General features: G+C 33.5%; 1 protein-coding gene across 1 annotated transcript in view; it reads left to right on the forward strand.

The window, feature by feature from the left end:
• Window positions 1-21,033, forward strand: part of TBC1D5 (TBC1 domain family member 5) — a 741,161-nt gene that overhangs the window by 458,063 nt on the left and 262,065 nt on the right. The window contains exons 11-14 of the mRNA XM_077130039.1: window positions 5,602-5,690; window positions 7,168-7,218; window positions 7,315-7,384; window positions 12,678-12,850. Of these exons, the coding sequence (XP_076986154.1) occupies window positions 5,602-5,690; window positions 7,168-7,218; window positions 7,315-7,384; window positions 12,678-12,850 (383 nt within the window). The remainder of the gene's footprint in view (window positions 1-5,601; window positions 5,691-7,167; window positions 7,219-7,314; window positions 7,385-12,677; window positions 12,851-21,033) is intronic.

The raw sequence follows: 21,033 nt of genomic DNA on the forward strand, positions 1-21,033 counted from the left end.
GAAATATATCTCTTTGAGAATGGCAATCTAAATTATAAAATGTCTACCAATAAATTTAATAAGAAAGGTGCAGGGGCTGTGTAGAAACTAGAACATTTTCGGATGGCTACAAAGCAGGGGTTGAGAAAATAGAAAAATATTACCATGTTCTTGGCTGGGAAGACTTTGAATAAAAATATTAACCCTTTCTATGCTAATATATAAATGTACTGTCATTCCAGTGATAATCCACATGAAGTGTATGTTGGTTTTGTTTTGTTTTATAATTGGTGACAATAATTTTAAATTTAGTATCAAAAAGTTTTTACAGTTGATTGTAATGGAGATGGTCTATCTTAGTGATTAATAGCACTGGGTCTGAACTCAAATCCACTGTATTCTAATCTCAGTTCCACCATTAACTAGTCGGTAATCTTAGGCAAATTATTCGCTTAACTTTTTGTAAGCCTTAGTTTTGTAATCTATAGGATGAGGACAATAATTGTATTTCCGTTATAGATTTAAGAGCATGTAGTGCTCACCAAGGGTTAATGTGGGTGGTTAAGGTTATTGTTGTTATAATCATCATTATAATTATCATTGAATGTGTTGGCATTGCCACATAATTTAAGGGACAATAAGAATGACAAAGGTAGATATTAAAAGTCCTATAAAGGCAATGTGATTAAAGCAATATAATGGTAGTTTGGGAATGGGTAAAATAGATAAGTATATTAGGCTAGGAATGGGTCTGATTATAAATGAGGTTTTAATATGATGAAATAGAAAGTTTTAATTCAATGGAAAAGGATGTTGATTTAGCATATTTGTCTAGAAATATAGAAAAAAGTGTAAGTATGAAAAACAAAAGTTTATAAATATGCTAGAAGAAAAATTAGGAGAACTTTTGTATTATCTCAGGATAGAAAAATCCTTCCCAAGCAAGATAGGCTATCCAGAAGCCAGATACAAAGTCAAAATACAAACCAGCAAACAGAAAAGATTAAAGAGGGGATGAGGGTGTGCTTCTTTTGGAAGCAAATAACAAGACACAATTCAAAAAGGCTTAAACACAGCAAGAAGTCAGGGGGTAAAATGGTTCTACAGCTTAATTTAGTAAGTAGCTCAGAATCTTCAAGGATCCACATTTCTTCCTATTTCTTTGCTTTCCTCTCCTCTATTGTTGGCTTTTTTAAATCAAGTTTATCCCTTCCTTGACCACCTCCTCTTTCAAATATTTGAAAATACCTAACTGATAAAGATTTGACAAAAGTGAATCATCAGAATAAAATTATCCCATTGTGCATTTTGTTTTCCTATTTTTCTTTATAGTAAGAAAAAAGCTAGAGTAAGGAAGACATTAATAATGGAAATCAGTTTCACTGACAAGAATCAAAAATATAATAATCTCTCAGCCCCACTATTTGTGATGTATGTGTCCCCACTGCATTTGTGTGGAAGATAAGGCAAGAATATGGAAGATCAGATTGTTGATTAGTTAAACAAAGTCTACCAATTATTTAATTAAAAATATTAATTTACTCCTGGTAATTAACATAAAATGCTTAATTACCTCCTCTGTATGTTTAAAATCCTATAGATTGTTTACAGAGAAATAACACCTTGCTGTTAAAGGACTGAGTATTTAGCCAGATCAAATTTAAGGAAAAAACCTTGTTTCATCACAAGCTGTTAAAGCTATTATTTTGTAGTAGGTGACACCCCGTTTAACATCGACCATATTGTTAATAGTTATGGGATTTTATTGAATTAATGAGACTGTTATCATGTAGTAGAATGTCTTGCTGAGTTAATTGAAATTGCAGAGATTATATAAATGGTATTAATGAACTCTGACTGCCTGATGCCTCAGTTTAATAAAGACTGCTTGGTGGGCTAAATGAACACAGGCAGATAAAAGAACAGGTTCAATTTTGTGAGCCTACAGGCTGTTGATGAAGAAAACTTTGTTACCTTTATTTTCAAGTGGCATGAATTTGAAGTGTAGTGACTACTAACAATCCAGCAGGGATAAAGCCTTTAGCAAGCAGAAAGACTGGCAGTGTAGATAGGAGCAAAATATATATTTTGGGAAACAAGATTTATATCAACAATACATTATTTTTTATTATGCTTTGTCAGATTTATAGCATGTTGAATTTATGATCGTGCTTTCTGAGTACATGTATTTTCCTTTATATACTTGCTGGTTGTAATTATTGATCAGTTTTCACTTGTCTAGAATTGAGAGTGAAAACAGTAATATCTTTCAAGTCTATTTGAGAAAATATTCATAATTAAGGTAGAAGTCACAACTGGACTTGTTAAAGATTATCTTAACTGTCATTCTGCCCTGTCTAGAGGACTCTTAATTTCCATTATATATGGAGCACCTTTATTTATTCATCTGGAAATTGAAATACAATTTAGTCTTCTTTTTCCTTTTTTCATACTGCCGTTCAATTTTCCCAATGTGTCGATATATTGAATGTTAGCTATTTCATTCATTCAGTCAACAGGTAATACTGGGCCAAAAGTATCAGCTAGCTTTAAAAAGAAGTGAAAATTAATGTATGTATTTTAATACAATGCCTATTAAAAATTACAGTGTTTTGTGTAGCATTTTATATAAATGATACTGAAGGTTACCTGAATGAAAAAACTGCATTCTAAAACAGAAAGAGCCCATTTGTGGTTAGCAATGAAATAATAGTAAAAGCCCAGAAAAAGTGTAAACTGAATACTCACTTTATGACAAAGGTGGCATTTCTGATCTCCTGGGAAAAGATGTGACTCTTTCAGTATTGATTATTCAATAAATTAGTTAAACTCTTTTGGAGGAAAAATAAATATTCCTTATGCCAAAAATTAAACTAATCCAAATAGGTGAAGAATTAACTGGAGTAAAAGGGAACTGTGTACTTACCTGATTTAGATAAGGAAGTTCTTTTAAGATACGAAAGAAAAAAAGGAATTATTAAGGATAATCTGATGATTTGGCTGTTTTAAAGTATACAACTTCTGTGTCATAAGATATAATCAAGATTAAAAAGCAAATTATACTCATTGGAAAATATTTGTAAAAAAATGATGTTTAGTATCCTTAATTGATGAGCTGTTAAAAATCATCAGAAAAAAGGGAAAAAAATTCATTAAGAGAAATAGATGAAGTAAATAAAATAAGAGTAAATAAATAAAAGTGGGTAGTAAAACTTTTGAGTTCATCTCACTAGCATTTAAAGATATTAAAACAACATTTTGACTTTAGAATTTTCATGGAATTTTTGAAAACTGAATATGGTTGAGAATGTGGTAAAATGGCGATTTTTATGCTCTACAGTAAGGGAATTCTTTCTGGAGGCCAATTCAATTGCATATATCACAGATGTTAAAAATATTTTTACCCAGATATTCTAACTCTAGGGACTTTATCCTAAGGAAACAATAAAAAATAGACCAAAAAAAGATGAGTATGAGAACATCTGTTTCAGTTTGCTAATGCTCCCAGAATGTAGTACACCAGAAATGAATCAGCTTTTATAAAGGGGATTTATTTAGTTATGAATTATCAGTTCTTCAGAGGAAAAGCTGATATCTTTAATCTGAGTTCCTGTTACATAGGAAGGCACACAGTGACATCTGTTGACCTTCCCTCCTGACTTCTGAGTTCAGATGGCTTTCCTTGTGTCGCTTCCTTTCTGCATCTCCAAGTGTCTGGTTATGTGTCATCTCTGAGTGCTAAGCTGAGTTGTGCTGGACTGCTGAGCTCTGCTGAGCTCTTCCTTTAAGCCTCCAGCTAATTAAATTAAATGTCACTCATCGCAGGAGACACTCCCGTTGCCACTTGCAGATGTAAACAACCACAGATGAATTTCACATGCTGATGATCTAAGTCCACAGCAACAGAACACTGGGCACCCTCCCTTGGGCAAGTTGATACTTGATCCTAATTACTACAACATCTACAGAGTTTTAAATTTCCCCTCCCTCTCTCCCTTCCTTCCTTCTTTCTTGTTCATTCTTTTTGTCTTTCTCTTTTTTTCCTTACTTCCCTCTTTTCTCCTCCCCGCCCATCTTTTCTCATTTTTTCCCACTTCTCTGTAGATAAATAACTATTACTTCGATAACTAAAATAATGGCACTTTCTTTTTAAAATAATTTGGCATTATTCCAGGAGAATAAACCCATCATGAAGATTTTTAATCTTACAAGGGTTATTCTCTTTAAGGTTTGGCTAGAGAGGAGATGGTTATCTAGAAAGATTCATGTGCCATATTTTGTCATAAATTAAAAGTAAATTGTCAGGGGTGCAAGGAAAAAGAATGAAATGTGACCCCCACCATACAGCATACAAAAAAAAAAAGAAAAAAACTAAATTGTCAATGAACTGTAAATTATTTTATAAAAGTGTTAAGTTTTTCTAATTTAAGATAGTGATAACTTATAAATGAACTCTAATAAAATTTACTTTCATATTATTGTTGTAATAACAACTCATTCCCTAAGAATAGCACCAAACTACTAGACTGGGCAGAGGACTGTATATCTCTCTACTTCAATTTCCAGCTCAGAGGAAACCCCTTATAATTCAACCAGCAAATATTTCTCTCATCTCTGCTCCCATATTTTTTTTTTATTTCTGGGTAAGGATGGCATTTTGTCTTATCTTTTTATAAAAGATCATTTTAGTTATTAAGCAAAAGGGAAATCATAATTTCTACCTCACTTTAACAGGTAGAAAAGGATGTAATCTATTTTTAAATGGGTAAAACCTGTCATTTGATGGCTTAAGGAGGATGAATCTCAACATGGCAAGTCATTAATGTGGAATATCTTATTTCCCCACACTGATGGATAAATAATGGACTTTTATAATATCCTTTAAAGACAGCTTAATAACTAGTATTATACCTTTTTGTTTCTGTACCTATTCGTGTGATCTGTAGGTAAACTCCAGTATAAAGAAAAAGAAAATTATATTTGTAAAATCATTAAATAAATTCAAAATTAACCTTCTAGTTTAAACTAGAAAGCATTTTTATAATGGTCTTCTGATTAAACATGTTGAAACTCATATTTTTTAAACTTTATTTTCTGTCAAATCTGCTTAAGATTTTTCCTTTTACTATCCAACATTTCCAGTTAGCTGACTTCAGCTCTTCCTAAATCTACAGACATCTTAATTTTAAGCCATTATATAATGAAAACATTGCATGTGATTTCTTTCGGTCTACAGTTCTTAGTTGCCCTTCTTACTGCAGATCTTTACACTGTAGCTCGTGATTATAATTTGCATAAATGAAATTCATATTTATGAGTACCGATCTTGAAGCAACTGACAGGTGCAAGGTTGTCTACCATGCCGATTTATTGTCTGTGTGTCATTTGAAAGAGAACTACTCTACACGTTTTAAAGAAGAATAAGGGCTATAGTTGAATTGGAATCAGATTCTAAAAGTAAATAAAATATTGCTTTGTAGCTTTCCGTTTTTATGTTTTTCTATATGATATTGAAATGTTGCTTTTGGCTATCAATTGAAGAAGCAAGTAACTGAGCTTATACTATCCAATAATGGACTTTCAACATCCATCCCTTTCTTTTCTCTTGCTCTTATGTTTTAGGGCATGCATGAGCTCTTAGCACCTATTGTCTTTATTCTCCACTGTGATCACCAAGCTTTCCTACATGCCAGTGAATCTGCACAGCCCAGGCAAGTTTTTATTCATAAAAACATATACAAGTTATATACCACTGTATTCTCTTTTACTTTAAAATCTTTTAAATTGAAGGTACTTTTTCTAATGTCTTAAGCTGTAAACATTTGGTTGTGTTTCATGTAGTTTGTTGGAAGGATCTTATTTAAATTATATAATAGTTCTAATCCCACTTTAGCAATGGGGCAAATTTGGAATCATACTGTCTCTGAGATTCTTTGATCTGTACCAAAGGAAGACATAGGGATCAAGAAGAGAAAAATTTTGCTGTCATGGCAAAAGTGCTAATAATATTCACATATACTGCCTTCTGATGACTCATTCTTTCACTATAAGATGTTTGTGAATCTTACCTGTGAGATACTTTCTCCTTACCAGGTGTTTTTTACGCAACTAAGTTCAGAAATAGGGGAATAGTGTCACAAGAAACCATCTGTAAATAAACAAAAATGGTTTCTTCTGGTTTTGAGATACAATTCATTTATTTTTTCCAGCAAATTACTTTAGTAATTGCATTTGAATTAGGCTAATTATTAGAATTTATTTACTAACTTAAGATACCCTAACTGATGGGCCAGAGAGGCAACCAAGAAACATGCTAGGAATGGAGAGCTTCAGAATTATCAGACTTTGTCATGAGTAATCCACAGGCTAACCCATCTGTAAGTAGAAAATTTAAAAAAAAACACAGATTTCATGTGTTTATCAATATCATGTTTATTAATAAAATTAACTGTTCATTTTGCCTTTGTCAAATTAATTTTTGTCTACTAGTTTTCAGATTAGTATTTCCAAGTTTCCCTTGAGCTTTTATAATTTTAATGGATTTGTTAAATCTTGACAATAGTAACCATTTCTTAATTACTTTTGCTTCAGTTACTTCTAAAGTGTGCCAATAAAAGGGTGAAGTTAGTGTTGGGATAATTTTTTCAGGCCAGTTTTTTGAATGATTGAAAGTAGTTTTTGAATAAGTTGGATGTGCTTCTTCAGCTGTTTAAGTCCATAAAGAAGTAAAAGGAATATTATAAACATACTTGTAACTAGGTATGTCATTGATTATTTGCTTTTAAAATATAGTAATAGAAGCCATTTAATGTTTTGACATTGCATATTTGATCAGTAACTATGATTTTTTTAGTTTTGCTTTGGATAAGAAGTGTTAGGTTGTAGAGTAATCAGTTAATTCCAGGTCAAGCATATTCAAGGAATATATTGTAACATTTTGTGTTTGTTATTTGGAATAATCAGATAGTTACTTTGTTGTGATACAAACATTAATTTGTTTTTTATCTTTGTAGAAAGAAAGAATTTCATTTGTTAATGGAGCTGCTCTTTTTATTGAAAAAGGCTTTTTTTTTTTTTTACCTTTACACATTATATGAAATTTGGCTTCTGAGTGTAGAATAAGGCACTTCTGCATCCCCTTCAATTAAAAAAATTACACATTTTGATTGCTTGTATTGCTTTTTTAAGTGAGGAAATGAAAATTCTCCTGAACCCTGAATATCTGGAACATGATGCCTAGTGAGTACAAAACTTTATCTTCATTTTAGTCTTGTGTACCACCCTTACTATAATTTAGATTTAACATTAGCATTATATGATTTTTCTCCTTTTTAGTACAATGTTCTCACAACTTATGGAAACGGCTGAACCTTGGTTTTCTACTTTTGAGCATGATGGCCAAAAGGTAAATTTTATAATACATATCTTTTCAATATATTTGATGAAACAAATGATTTTAGTAACAGCTGGTAATCAGAGAATAAAAGCCATTATTATTGCTTTAAAAAATAGAATGTGAAAATACCTATGAAAGAGATTAAAGTAGAAGCCTAACCATATGGCAAATCATATTGGCAGATATACAAAGACTATATAAAATATTTTATATAAATAAATTAGAAATTTTCTTGAATGTGCATTGCATATTATCCATGAAGTGAAAGTATTACTTATAAAATTGTTATATTTTTAGCAGATAAGTGCTTCTACCTGTATAATCCATTGTTATCCTAGTGAGCTGATGGACCATTGTTACTGAAGTGCATAGATACAATTCATTGGAAATAAGTTGTTTTACTTTCATTACTACATCACTGTTGAATTCAATCCCCCTTACTATTACTTTTTCTCATCTTTTTTTAACTATATTTTAATTGTGATATAATTCATATACCATAAAATACACCTTTTAAAAGTGTACAACTCAGAAGGTTCATGGGTGGTTCAGTTTTAGAATGCTTGCCTTCCATGCTGGAGACCCGGGTTTGATTCCTGGATCATGCACCCCACCCCACCCCCCAAAAAAATAAGTGTACATCTCAGTGGTTTTCAGTATCTTCACAAGGTCAAAATAACCATTGCCACCATTTTTTTAAAACTTTTTTATTGTACAGTATAGCATATATACAAAACAAAGAAACAAAAAAGCAATGATTTCCAAAGCGCTCTTCGACAAGTAGTTACAGGGCAAATCCCAGAGTTTGTCATGGGCCACCAGATGATCCTCTCAGATTTTCCACAAGGCTTAAATATTTTTTTATCACCATAATCAATTTTTTTCTTTCTTTTCAAAAAAGCAATAAATTTCAAAAGCACAGCACCACAATTAGTAGTAGAACATATTTCATATGATTCCACAATTTTAGGTTTTTACCTAAAATCTTTAGCTGCTCTCTAAGATAGTGGAGACAAAAAAGATATATCAATTTAATAATTCAGGATTCATATTCATTTGTTAAATCCTATCTTCTCTGTATAACTCCACCATTACCTTTGATCTTTCCATCCCTTTCCTTAGGGGTGTTTGGGCTACGACCATTCTAATTTTTTCTTGTTGGAAAGGTCTGTCACTAATACTGGGTAGGGAGATGGATGTTATCTGATGTTCTGGAGAGGTAAGTCCCTCTATATTTCAGGACTTATCTTGTCCAGGGACCCCTCTGGAAAGTTACTCTAGTACATGGAACCCTTGCAGAATCTTATATATTGTCCTAGGTGTTCTTTAGGTTTGGCTGGAATCTCCTGGTTGGGGGTTGGCAGGTTATGATAGGTAGCAGTGTCTAACTATCACCATCATTTAATTTCAGAACATTTTTATCATCCCAAAAGAAAACTCAGTATACATTAGCAGTCATTCCCCTCCTCCCTACAGCCCCGGAAAGTTTCAGTCTTTATGGATATGCCTATCCTAGAAATTTCATATAAATGAAATCATGTAATATGTAGTCTTTTGTATCTGACATTTCATTTAGCATAATAATGCCTTCCAGTTTTATCTGTGTTTTATCATGTATCAGTACTTCGTCCTTTTATGGCTACAATTCCATTATATGTACCACATTTCTTTATCCATTTGTAAGTTAATGGACATTTGGATTATTTCTACTTATTGGCCACTATGAGCATTGGTTTTTGGGTAAATATTTGTTTCTGTTTCTCTCTGTATGTACCTAAGAGTGGAATTGCTGGATTAACTAATTTTTAACAAATATTGATGTTAATTTGGTGTCATTGTGGACTTTTCATTGTGGTTACATGATACTGGAAAAATTGCAGATTCTTCTGGCAAGGCATATTGTTAAAAGTATTTGGCATGTTATTTCCAATGTGTTTCATTTCCTATGTGTTGGAAGAAGTTATTGCATTCTGGCTAGAAACCATATATCAGTGATACTTCCGTTCTACTTTTTCAAAAATGAAATGGTTATCTCATGCTATTTATATTTATGCCTTTAGCCTATGTCAAGAGATTGGCAAACCACTACCTTCAGGCCAAATCTGGCTTGCTGGTGTTTTTTTAACAGCTCATGAATTGAAAATGGTTTTACATTTTAAAAGTTTGGGAAAAATTAAAAAGATAATATTTTATGATGTGAAAGTTATATGAACTTCAAATTTCTGTGTCCATAAATAAAGTATTTTTGGAATATAGCTATGCCTAAAATATTTACTGTCTGGTTCTTTAGAGAAAAAGTTTCTGACCCCACCCTAGTCCAGGTGATAAAGTCTTCCTCCAGCAGTATGTCAGTCTTTTCTATTCTATAAGGATTGTTGGAGATGAAACCGACAATAAGCATAGAACTATTCTGTGTTTTGGAGAAATAATTTTATGTTCTTGGCAGATGATTTGATGGTCATAGACACATGGTTATCAACATTTTGGGCAGAGTATTTGAGCACATTTAAATGGAAGTATCGTGACCATTCCTTGCAGTATTCATTTTGTATTATATTAACATTATCTCAGAAACTGAATCATTGAAATATGAGGATTGCTATTTCTCAGTTTTACCTATTAGTTTATGTCGCCGTTACGAAGTCAACTTCATGAAAGTGCTAAGACAACACAAAGTAACAGATGTGACTTCTGAACATTTATTTTAATTACTTTCATATATCAGTGACTAATATATTCCTAAAAAGCGTGTGTAGTGAATCACTTTTCATTATCTTTTTTTTATTCTATTTCATAATTCTATCACTTTTCTTTAAAATGCTCTTGAAATTAACTTACATCTCCCCATTCTAAGTACTTTGAGAAGTCAGCTACATCACTATTCATGCTTCTTGCTACAGCAGACATTCTTTTTATAGTAAGATTTGTTAATAAAGGAAGCAGTGCATTGGTTCATATTCTGGCACAAATCCACTGTCATTTCTGTAACAAACAGTTTGTGGACTGGCAATGATCTGTAGATCACACTTTGAGATTAAAGATGTTTTAGTTTTATTGACCATTTTACCATATTTGATAAATACAAGTTTTCTGGAGATAAAGGAATATTTGACATTAACTTTATCTTCTCTTGTGATTTTACTGTTAAATAAGCTAGTTTAGCTTTTAATTGATACTGAACATTACTTTTGAGTTTCTTAGATTTAAGAGACTTTACTCGAAATATTTTGAGCACAGAGGAAATCTTTTCAAGTACAATTTATATAAGCCTGTGGTTTTTAGTAGACTACAGATGGGTTCCTATCAAGTATTTGAAAAATAGTTTACATGTGCTGTGTAGATTTAATGGCAGCTCATTCTATTTAAACTAGAAATTGATCAGATGGTTTCATTAAATTGAATACTTTCTAAACACAAAGTTCACTTAGGATTATTAACACAGCTAGTGATCAAATTTCCATAAAAGTCTGTTTATCCATAACCCTTAAAAGATGACTAGATATAATGATCTGTTTTCCATATGTTTGTTAGAAACCTTACCTGAGCACAGTACTTCTACCCCACACAGACTGGTATTCAACCATGTAAGGTTCTCCATTGCAGAAAAACTACATGACCAAGATGCCTAAAGTAATTGATTACTCATTTGTAAGGAAACTTGGCTTCAGAGTAAAACTATTGTTTGAATATGAATGATATCTTGCAGTTAACATGCCTTCCAAAATAAATTATTTCAAGTAATATCAGTAAGAAAATGAGAGAATGCATTTCTTTCTAAGACTTGAAATTGTCATGGAAAGAAAAGTGGAAACCTTTCTAGCATATTTTCCCTTATGCTAACGCATACCCTTCCTGTCCTCTGTGCCTTCTGCTAGCCTGATTAGTCACTGCCCTTGTGTAGAATTCCAGTTTGCTTTTTCTTTCTTTAGGATAGTGTGATTTAGTCTTTTCTTTTCCTTGTTTTAACATTTTTTATTGTGAAATATAACATATATACAAAAACTCAAGTACTTACAGAACAGATTTTCAAGTTTGATATGGGTTACAGTTCCACAATTTTTCATTTTTTTCTTCTACTTGCTCCAAGACACTGGAGACCAAAAGAAATATCAATGTAATGATTCAGCAGTCATATTCATTTGTTCAATCCTGTTTTCTCTGTTATACTCCTTCTCTGTTTTCTTTTTTTGTGAAAAATAACATTTATACAAAAAAGCAATAAATTTCAGAGTACTTCACAACAATTATTTTTAAAGCAGATTTCAGAGTTTGTTATGGGTTACGATTCAATACTGGAGACTAAAAGAAATATCAGTATAATGATTCAGCACTGATACTAATTTGTTAAATCCTACCTTCTGTGTATAAGTCCACTATCTCCTTTGATCTTTCTCCAGATCTTTAGGGATATTTGGGCTGTGCCCATTCTAACTTTTTCATATTGGAAGGGGCTAATAATATGTGATGGGTTATGGAACTAGTTGATATTCTGGAAAGGCTGGCCCCTCTGCATTTCAGGACTTACCTAGTTCAGAGACCCATCTGGAGGTTGTAGGTTAGTTTTCCTTTTCTTTATAGAATCTTTGCCTTCTTTATCTTTGCATCTCAAAATCTGGTTCAACAATGAAAAGAAAATATTCCTTTTAGAGATATTGCAGGTTATGGGAGGCAAAAATGTAGTAAAGGATATTGTGGTAGCAAAGAAGAATATAAGTAGCCAGGGGAGGTTTCCTGGAAGACCTGGCACTTGAGCTAAATCTTGAAATGTACATGAGAGCTCCTCAGTGAAGGTAAAGGTATTGGGGAGAGCCTTTTCAGGTAAAGGAATGGCATACGCAGGGCCTCTGGAAGTGAGGTGAGAATAGTAGCTGGTCAGATAATGGAAGGCCTTGTAGACTTACCTGAGGAATTTGGATTTTTTTTTCCTGAGTCAAAATGATGGAGACCTATTAAAAGATTCAAGTTGGACAAATTGGCATTATCTACTTTGTATTTTAAATAAATCACCTTGCATTTTTTGGAAGATGGATTTAAAAGCAAAGTGGGAGGGGAACCAATTATGAGGAAGTAAATGATTAGGGCCTCAAATCAGGCAGACAGTAGGGTTGTAGAAGAGGAGTAGATGTGAGGAGTGTTGAGAAGCCAGTGTTTCCAAACTTTAAGCATTTGTCCTGAGATTATTGAAGTTGTTGGTTCTTGTTTAAACCTCCATTGACAGATAAATTCAAGAATGATGTCCATATTTTTGTTCATTTCTTATTGAAATAAAACAGTTCCATTTGGCATGTCTTTTTGTTTTTAGGGAAAAGAAACACTGATGACCCCCATCCCCTTTGCTAGGCCACAGGACTTAGGACCAACAATTGCTATTGTCACTAAAGTCAACCAGATCCAGGATCATCTACTGAAGAAGCATGATACTGAGCTTTACATGCACTTGAACAGACTAGAAATTGCTCCACAGATATATGGGTTGTAAGTATTAAGTTTAAATTTCAGCTATACCTAATTATGATTTGTGGTGGTTCCTGTAGAGTCCTAGGTCCCAAAAATAAGAACAATAATTGTTTCACCTCCACTTCATTTTGTACCCCTGGTATCCTATGTACCAGGTTCTATGATCATTACTTTTACATATGGTATCTCTTTTAATATTCCTATCAATTGTGTTTACTGAGTAGAGATGAAGAAAGAAAAGTTTCCACACACTACATGGTGAAATCATAATTCAAACCCACACGGATTTGCTACATAATTTGTATGGCCTGTTATAGAATTAAAAAGGAGGACCTTTGTTAAAAACTATAAAGAATTTCAAGACAATAACAGTAGATCATTAAACCAAGTGTGGCACCCTTCTAAGTGCAGGGCCTTCTGCAGCTCCATAGTTCACACACCCATGAAGCCCCCGCTGAAGCCTAGTAATCCAAGAGATGTCAGTGTTTCTCTTCCATTTCATTGTATGGTCTTCTGCTCTGCCCTCAGAGGTGGATTTCTGTCAGTAAGATAGATGTGCCTATTCCCTTCCCTCTACTCCAGTGAGAATAATTGTGTTGGTTTGAAGCTCTGTGTACCCCAAACAATAATATATTCGTGTTCTTTAAATCCATTCCTGTGCATGTAGACCCATTTTGGGCAGGACCTTTTGATTAGGTTATTTGCATTGAGATGTGACCCATTTCGTTCAAGATGATTCTTAACCCTCTTACTGGAATCCTTTAGAGGATAAAAGAGCAAAAAAAAAGCCCCAGAGATATTTAGAAAGAAGGACACAGAAGCTAAAAGAGAGAAACATGTAGTAGCTCAGAGAGGAAGAAACAGAACCCAAGAGAGAAGGACCAGCAGACATCACCATGTGCCTTGCTCTTTGACAGAGGAGCCCATACTCTCCAGTAACCAGTCTTCAGAGAGGTTGATGCCTTAGTTTGGACATTTTTATGGCCTGAGAACTGTAAATTTGTAAGCTAATAAATCTCCATTGTTAAAAGCCAGCCCATTTCTGCTATATTATATTTCGTCAGGTATAGCAAACTAAAACAACAATATATTAATCTTCTTGAGCCACATAGCTTTTTCAACACTCTGTAGCAAAATAATTAGGTAGCCAGTTACTCCTATATCTTCTAAGCTGGAGAATATAGAGGTTAGGGACTCTGGCCAGAGCAGGTCCTACAGTGCACAGTAGTTGGGGTGAGGGGGTGAAGGGAACCCAATGAAAGGTGGAAAAGCATTGACAATTTATATATCAGTGGTTTGCTTACAAGATATGTAGGCAAATTAGAAATATAGAGGTTTTAGTAAATATGAACTGATATGTGGTGCCACAGGCAACAAAAGATTCTTTATATTGAAATATAGGACATTTGTATCTAGTGCTGAGCATTTCCTTTGTAAATATTTTCTATAAAGCCTGAATGTCAATTGGGGAGAAGATAGAAAATTAAAATATTATGGTGATATATATATAGTAGATGCTCAATAAATATGAATTCATTATTGTAATTTCAGAGACTCTCAAAACAGGTCAAACGTGTAGGACAGAGCAGAAGTTGTTTATTTAGCCCAGAGGAAAAATGAGTAGTTTATTTACGTTCTCATATAACATAGAAGCTTTCATTACTAATTATTCTCTTCTGTTTTTCTTCTCTGGAAGCACCAAACTCTGATTAAAGGACTTTCCTGCTGCTTGCTTTCATTTCTCTGACTTGAGCTTGACTTCCATCATTAAGAATCTCCATCATTCCCACTGGAAAAGACAATGTAGTGTCTGACATGGGTATTATGCAGCACTATAGATTATTAGTGAATTGCTACTATACATTTGTGATTGTAGTTTTAAAATAGCTGATTGCAAGGTTAGGAGTTAAATTCTTCATTCCTCTCCATGAGGCACTAAAAGAATTTATATATTCTTATATACAGAAAGCTCATTTTATGTCCTCAGAAATTGTTTACTAAGGTCTAGAAAATGTTCTTAGTTTATCAGGAGAAATAAATTGATGGTGGCCATGTTCATCATTTCTTTGAAATGCGTTATAATTTTTTGCCTCTTAGCCGGAGCCGGTGTTTTACATAGTAATGATGATGGCATTGGCCTGGGTACAATAATTTAAAACCAGTATATTCCAGTTTCCTTTTCAAACAGTTTCCATCCGTTTTCTCTTCATCATCATAAGTCATAGAGCTCCTTTAACATCTGTCCAGTGCCTTCCCGATAAAATTCCATGAACCATGACATAATTAATCCTTCCAACTTTATTTGTTAGCAATAATGAATATACCAGAGCTAGTGATGGCTATAGCTGCCTCATTTGTCCCTTTTTTTTTTTCATTCTTTCAATTTGGCTTTCGTTACATTTTCTGGTCCGAGGATTTTCCATACTCATTTCATTTATAATTTTGGTTTATTATTATTATTTGTGGGCCACATGAAAGGCCAGAGTGCTTGCATTTTCCTATGTCCCTGTATGTTAACTTGTGTTGTACCACCCATCTGTTTCTTTCCTGTCGATGTCTCTTGGAAACTTTTGAGCCAAAGAATAATACAAGTAAAATATAAAATATTAGTTAGAAGCACAGGTTTTCCAATAAAACAGACCTATTTAACCACTTTGATCTTTGGTTTCTTCATCTCTGAAATGGGGATTTAAAATAATGGTACCTATCTCATTAAGTACATGAAGAACAAATCATAACATCCAGAAGTAGTGCTCAGTAAGCATTCAATATATGTTTGGAAGTGCTTTTAGTATTATCATCTGTCATTCTAATTACTTAACTAGAATATCATGATTTTGTGAATATGATATACTGTGTAATTCATGAGCCCTTGCAGTTTAAGTTTGACTTTTCTATGTTTTGTTCAATAAAGTATATGGACTTCTGCTTAACTGCAAACATATAATAGCTTTCCTTTTAGACCATTGCTTCTAAAGAGATAAATTTAGAAGTTGAGAGTTAACTTTTAGATGTTTTCCTCGCACCTTGTCACAATAGTTTTGTCTTTGAACCTAGTAAATAATGTAGATTTTTATCTCATGGAATTGTATTAAAGTACTTTGCTCTGTTCTGTATCATTCAAGTATTATAAATTAAATAATTACTAATGCTATTGTCTAATACTGTTTCAAGAAAGTTGTTAATGTAATTTTACAATCAACATTAATACTCTCAAATAATTAACTTGTAGTTTGAGTAAATTATCATCAAGTGAACAAATGTACAATAATCAATTGTTAGCTGATAAAAACTGCTTTTCCTCGGAATAGCACTCAGTCCGTAATTGTGCCATCTAAAGTGTGCTTTTAAATACCAACTGTTTTACAGAATTTTGATTTTCCAAGCAAAACAGTTATTTTCTTGTAAGCTAAAGTGTTCCAACAGAATTAAACAAACAACCTAGTGAAAATGTCAGTAATGAGTGAGCCAGTGGCAAAATTCTATCAATACTAACAATGTATATATAATGAAGAGTATATCATGGATGGGTGTTTACCTGGCAGAGAGAGAGAGAATTATATCAGCAAGACTAAATTATGCCCCATATTGAGTCCAGGTTTCTAATTTTAATCAGTGTTCAGCAGCTGTGTGTACATTAAAAATTTTTAAATCTACTTTCTAATATGGTTATAATTATCATTAAGAAAAATATTTAGTAATTATTCCATTTTTAAAATAGTTTTTGTTCAAGTTTTTGTAACAGAATACTAGTGGATGTCTTCTGAGATGGCAGATAGGCCATTTGTAAGCATATTCATTGCATTTACTAATAAACTTATTTAATAAAATCAAATTAATGGCTAAGGTAAAAATATTAATTGTGTTAACATTGGCTAAAATTATTCCAAATTAACTTATCTTAATTTTGACTAAGTCAATGATATTTACTTGAATTATGTGAGTAAGTACCCATGAAACACTGTTATATAATAGCTTGCTTCTCAATGTTATCTATCATGGTATATTTTTAGATGCATTGTCTCCTAGATAATTTTATCTTGTTTTCCTGTTAGGAAATGTTATCAACTTACTACTTTAGGTTAACAAAGTTAATTTGAAATTAAATATTTAATACTTTGTAATATTATAAAATAATATATCCTAAGACTAGTTTACCTGTACTTTTCATTGGTGCTGTTGCACTTAGAATGAAAGTTCTCTTGCTTTAATTTCAATCATTTACATCTTTGTTTTGACTTTTTACTTTAAAATGATTTCACACTTAACACGACAATTGCAAAAATAGTACAAACCCCATACAGAGAACTCCCAACACATATACTGTCCCCTCAAATACACCAGTCTTAAATTTTGCCACTTTTGTCATAACTGTCTGTTTAATCTGTCTACTGAACACATATGAGCTGGTTGCACACATCAGACCCCTTGAATACATGATACTTAGATAAACATTTCCTACAGATAAGGATTTTAACTTATATAATTACCTTAAGTGTAGTTATCAAGTTCAAGAAATTTTGATATTGATATAAATTCTGTATTCCTGTTTTCTCTTGTGTGTCAGTTATATCCTTTTGAGCCTTTTCTCCTCTATTCTTATATCCCATCCAGTGTATGTATTGCATTTAGTTATAAGTATCTTTTAGTTTTTTTCTTTCTTTTTTCTTTAATTGTGGACACATATATGCAACATTAATCTCCCAATCCTAACCCCTCGTAAGCACACCATTCAATGGGATTAATCACATTGAGAGTGTTGCAGTACCCTCACCACCAAACATTAGTAGAACTTTTCCTTTATTCCCAACAGAAACCCTGCATACATTTTGCATTGACTCCCCATTGTCTTTGCCCCCATTCCTGTAACCTGTACTCCAGTTTCTGTCTCTAATTTTGCATATTCTCTGATATTTTCTTTGTGATTACCGTGAGACTTGAAGTTAGCATCCTAAATGTATATAATCTCATTTTCTTTGATGCCAACTTAACTTCCATGGCATGCTAACAATGTTCATATATTCCTCCTCCCCACCTTTATATAGTTCTTGTCACAGATTACATGTTTATACATTGAGTCCCAAACTACTAATTTATTATTACATTTTATGCATTTGGCTTTAAGGTACTGAACAAAATAAAAAGTGGAATTTAAAAAAAACAAAAATACAATACTATTGGTGTTTATATTTACCCATGTTGTTACCCTTACTAGAGATCTTTATTTCTTTATTTGGCTTCAGTTAATTCTCTGGTGTCCTTTCTTTTCCACCTGCACAGCTCCCTTTACCATTTCTTCTAGGGCCAGCCTAGTAGTGACATAATTCCTCAGCATTTGTTTATCTGAGAATGTCTTAATGCTTCCCTCATTTTTGAAAGAAATTTTGCCAGATATAGAATCCTTGGTTGACGATTTTTTGCTTTTAACACTTTAAATGTCTTCCCACCAACTTCTTGTCTTCATGGTTTCCAGTGAGAAATTGGCACTGTGGTATATTGAATTGTGTACCCTAGTTTGAACATGTTGGTCTTGACCCACAATCTGGTGGTTGTGAACCAAATGTAAATAAGATCCCTTCAACTTATGACTTCATGTAAGGGTGTAGCACAACTGGATCAGGTTGGACTTTAATCCAGATTATTGGGGTCCTTTATAAGCAGAGTAGAATTCATGCAGAGAGAATGAGGCCACAGAGAGGAGCCAGATGCTAGAAGTTAACAGAACCCAAAGGAAAAGTAGAAAACATTACCATGTGACAGTAAAATCCAGGACCAAAGATGATGCAGTCTTCAGGGAGAAAACATCGCCTTATTTATGACTTCATTTTGTACTTCTACACTCAAAACTGTGAGCCAATACCCTTCTCTTGTTAAGCCATCCCATTATATGGTATTTCACTTAGCAGCCAGAAAACTAAAACAGCACTTAATCTTATTGAGGCTCCCTTGCATGTGGCATGTTGCTTCTGTTCTGTGGCTTTCAGAATTCTCTCTTTTCTTTTCTCTTTGGCATTTTGACAATTTGATTATAATATGTAGCAGTGTGGGTCTCTTTGGGTTTATCCTGTTTGGAGCTCAGCACACTTCTTGGATGTGTATATTCAGGTCTTTCACTAAATTTGGGATGTGTTCAGCCATTATTCCTTTGAATTATTGCTACGCACCTTTTTCTGTTCTCATTCTGTGACTCCCGCATTCATATATTGGTATGCTTAATCATTTCTCAAGGGTTCCTCAGGCTCCATTCATTTCTTTTCTGCTCTTTAGACTGGATGATTTAAATTGTCTGATCATCAAATTCACAGATTCTTTCTTCTACCACCTCCAATCTGCTGTTGAACCCTGTGGTGAGTTGGAGTTATATACCCCAGAAATATATGTTCTTAAACTTAATCCATTCCTGTGGGTGGGAACCCCGTAGTAAATAGGATCTTTTGATGAAGTTGCTTCAATTAAGATGTGCCCCAACTGAATCAGTGTGGGTCTTAATCCTATTACTGGCGATCTTACAGAGAGGGCCACAGAATGAAGCTACAGGGAACAACCAAAAGCTTAAAGTCAACAGAATTTGCAACACAGAGAAGGCACCACCATATATGCATTGCCATGTAGTAAAAAAGCCAAAGAACCCCAAAGCCAAACCATGTGCCAATAAATTCCTCTTAAGCCAACCTTTGTGTAGTATTTTTTTTTTTAGCTACTAGGAAACTGAGACAACCCCCTCTAGGGAATTTTGGACTTCTGTTTCTGTGTTCATCAGCTCTGTTTGGTTCTTTTGCATAGGGTCCATCTTTCTATTGATGTCTTTGTGCTCATCTATTGTTTTCTTGATTTCCCTTAGTTCTTTGTCTGTATTTTCCTATATTTTTAAGCATATTTAGGACCAATTTTTTTAAAGTCTTGGTCTGGAATGTCCCAGATCAAATACTCCTTTTGATTTCTGACACTTTAATCTTCCATCACTTCCTCTTTCTTTGTATGTTTTGTAATCGTTTGTTGAAACCTGGACATTTTGATTTTCTAAACTTTTTGGCACTGGAGTTTAGTCTCTAGGCCATGTTTCCTAATACATCTAGTGTTATGACATAGCTTTCCTTTAATGCCAGGAGCTAACAAAAAAAAAAAGGAAAAAAGAAAACATCTTTCCCAGTCTTTGTAGATTGACCTCTGGGACTTCTCTCTTTCATAGCTCATCCATACAAAGAGAGTAGCTCCAGGCCATAGTATAGGGGCTTCCCTAGTTCTTCCATTAATGGGCCTTATCTTCAGCATGTGCAGTTTTTGTAGCAGTTCTTCTGTTAACGGGGATATGGATGTCTCCCTTTTTCCTTAGGAAACTGTTTCTTTATAGTCCTGAGCACTGCAGTGTATGTTCTACAGCCAGCAGCCTGTGTTCCACGCGACTTGAGTGCTCCCCCACAACTTTCTATAGAACTATGTGAACTGCCTTCTACTTGCAGGTCAAGTTCTAGTAGTCCCTCAGGCCACCCACCATCAGACACAATAGGCCAGACATACATGTTCCCAGTATGTGCATGAGGGTTACTCTGCACCCTCCAGAATTCAGACCAGGGATCTACATGGGGAATATAGTCCTGCTCTGTGCTAAACTGCTAAGGGGTAGGAGATAACATAAGGAGCCAGAGTAACATGAGATCCAACCTTTTTTTTTTTTAAACAGTTTTATTAACACATTATACACTCCAACCTAAGTAAAAAATCATTGATTCCTGGTATAATCATATAGCCGTGCCTTTGCTACCACAACCTATGTGAAGATATTTCCTTTTCTTCTGCAAAGAATCCTATACCCCTTGCCCAAATCACCTACCTGTTTAGTTTTGGCATAATGCCTTTCTTACAGTCAGTGGAATCATATTATAATGCTATTCTTGACTGTAGACCCTAGCTTGCATGGATTGTATTTTTTCTTATATAGTACCCCATTTTCAACACCTTGCCATGTTGACATTCATTTGTTCTCCCTTATGCAAAAACCGTCTTATATTTGTATATTAAATTGCTATCATTGTCCACTCTAGGCATTCCTAAGGTATACTGCCTCAGTTTTTATCCTCTATCTTTCCTTCTGGTGTCATAATGTACCTTCTCCCTTAACCATACTCACATTCAGCTTCATTCAGTGTACTTATATTATTGTGCTACCATCAGATAGTATTCTGCTATCCATTTCTGAATTT

Source organism: Tamandua tetradactyla, chromosome 15 (genome assembly GCF_023851605.1).
Source record: "Tamandua tetradactyla isolate mTamTet1 chromosome 15, mTamTet1.pri, whole genome shotgun sequence".
In the NCBI taxonomy this organism is placed as follows: domain Eukaryota; kingdom Metazoa; phylum Chordata; class Mammalia; order Pilosa; family Myrmecophagidae; genus Tamandua; species Tamandua tetradactyla.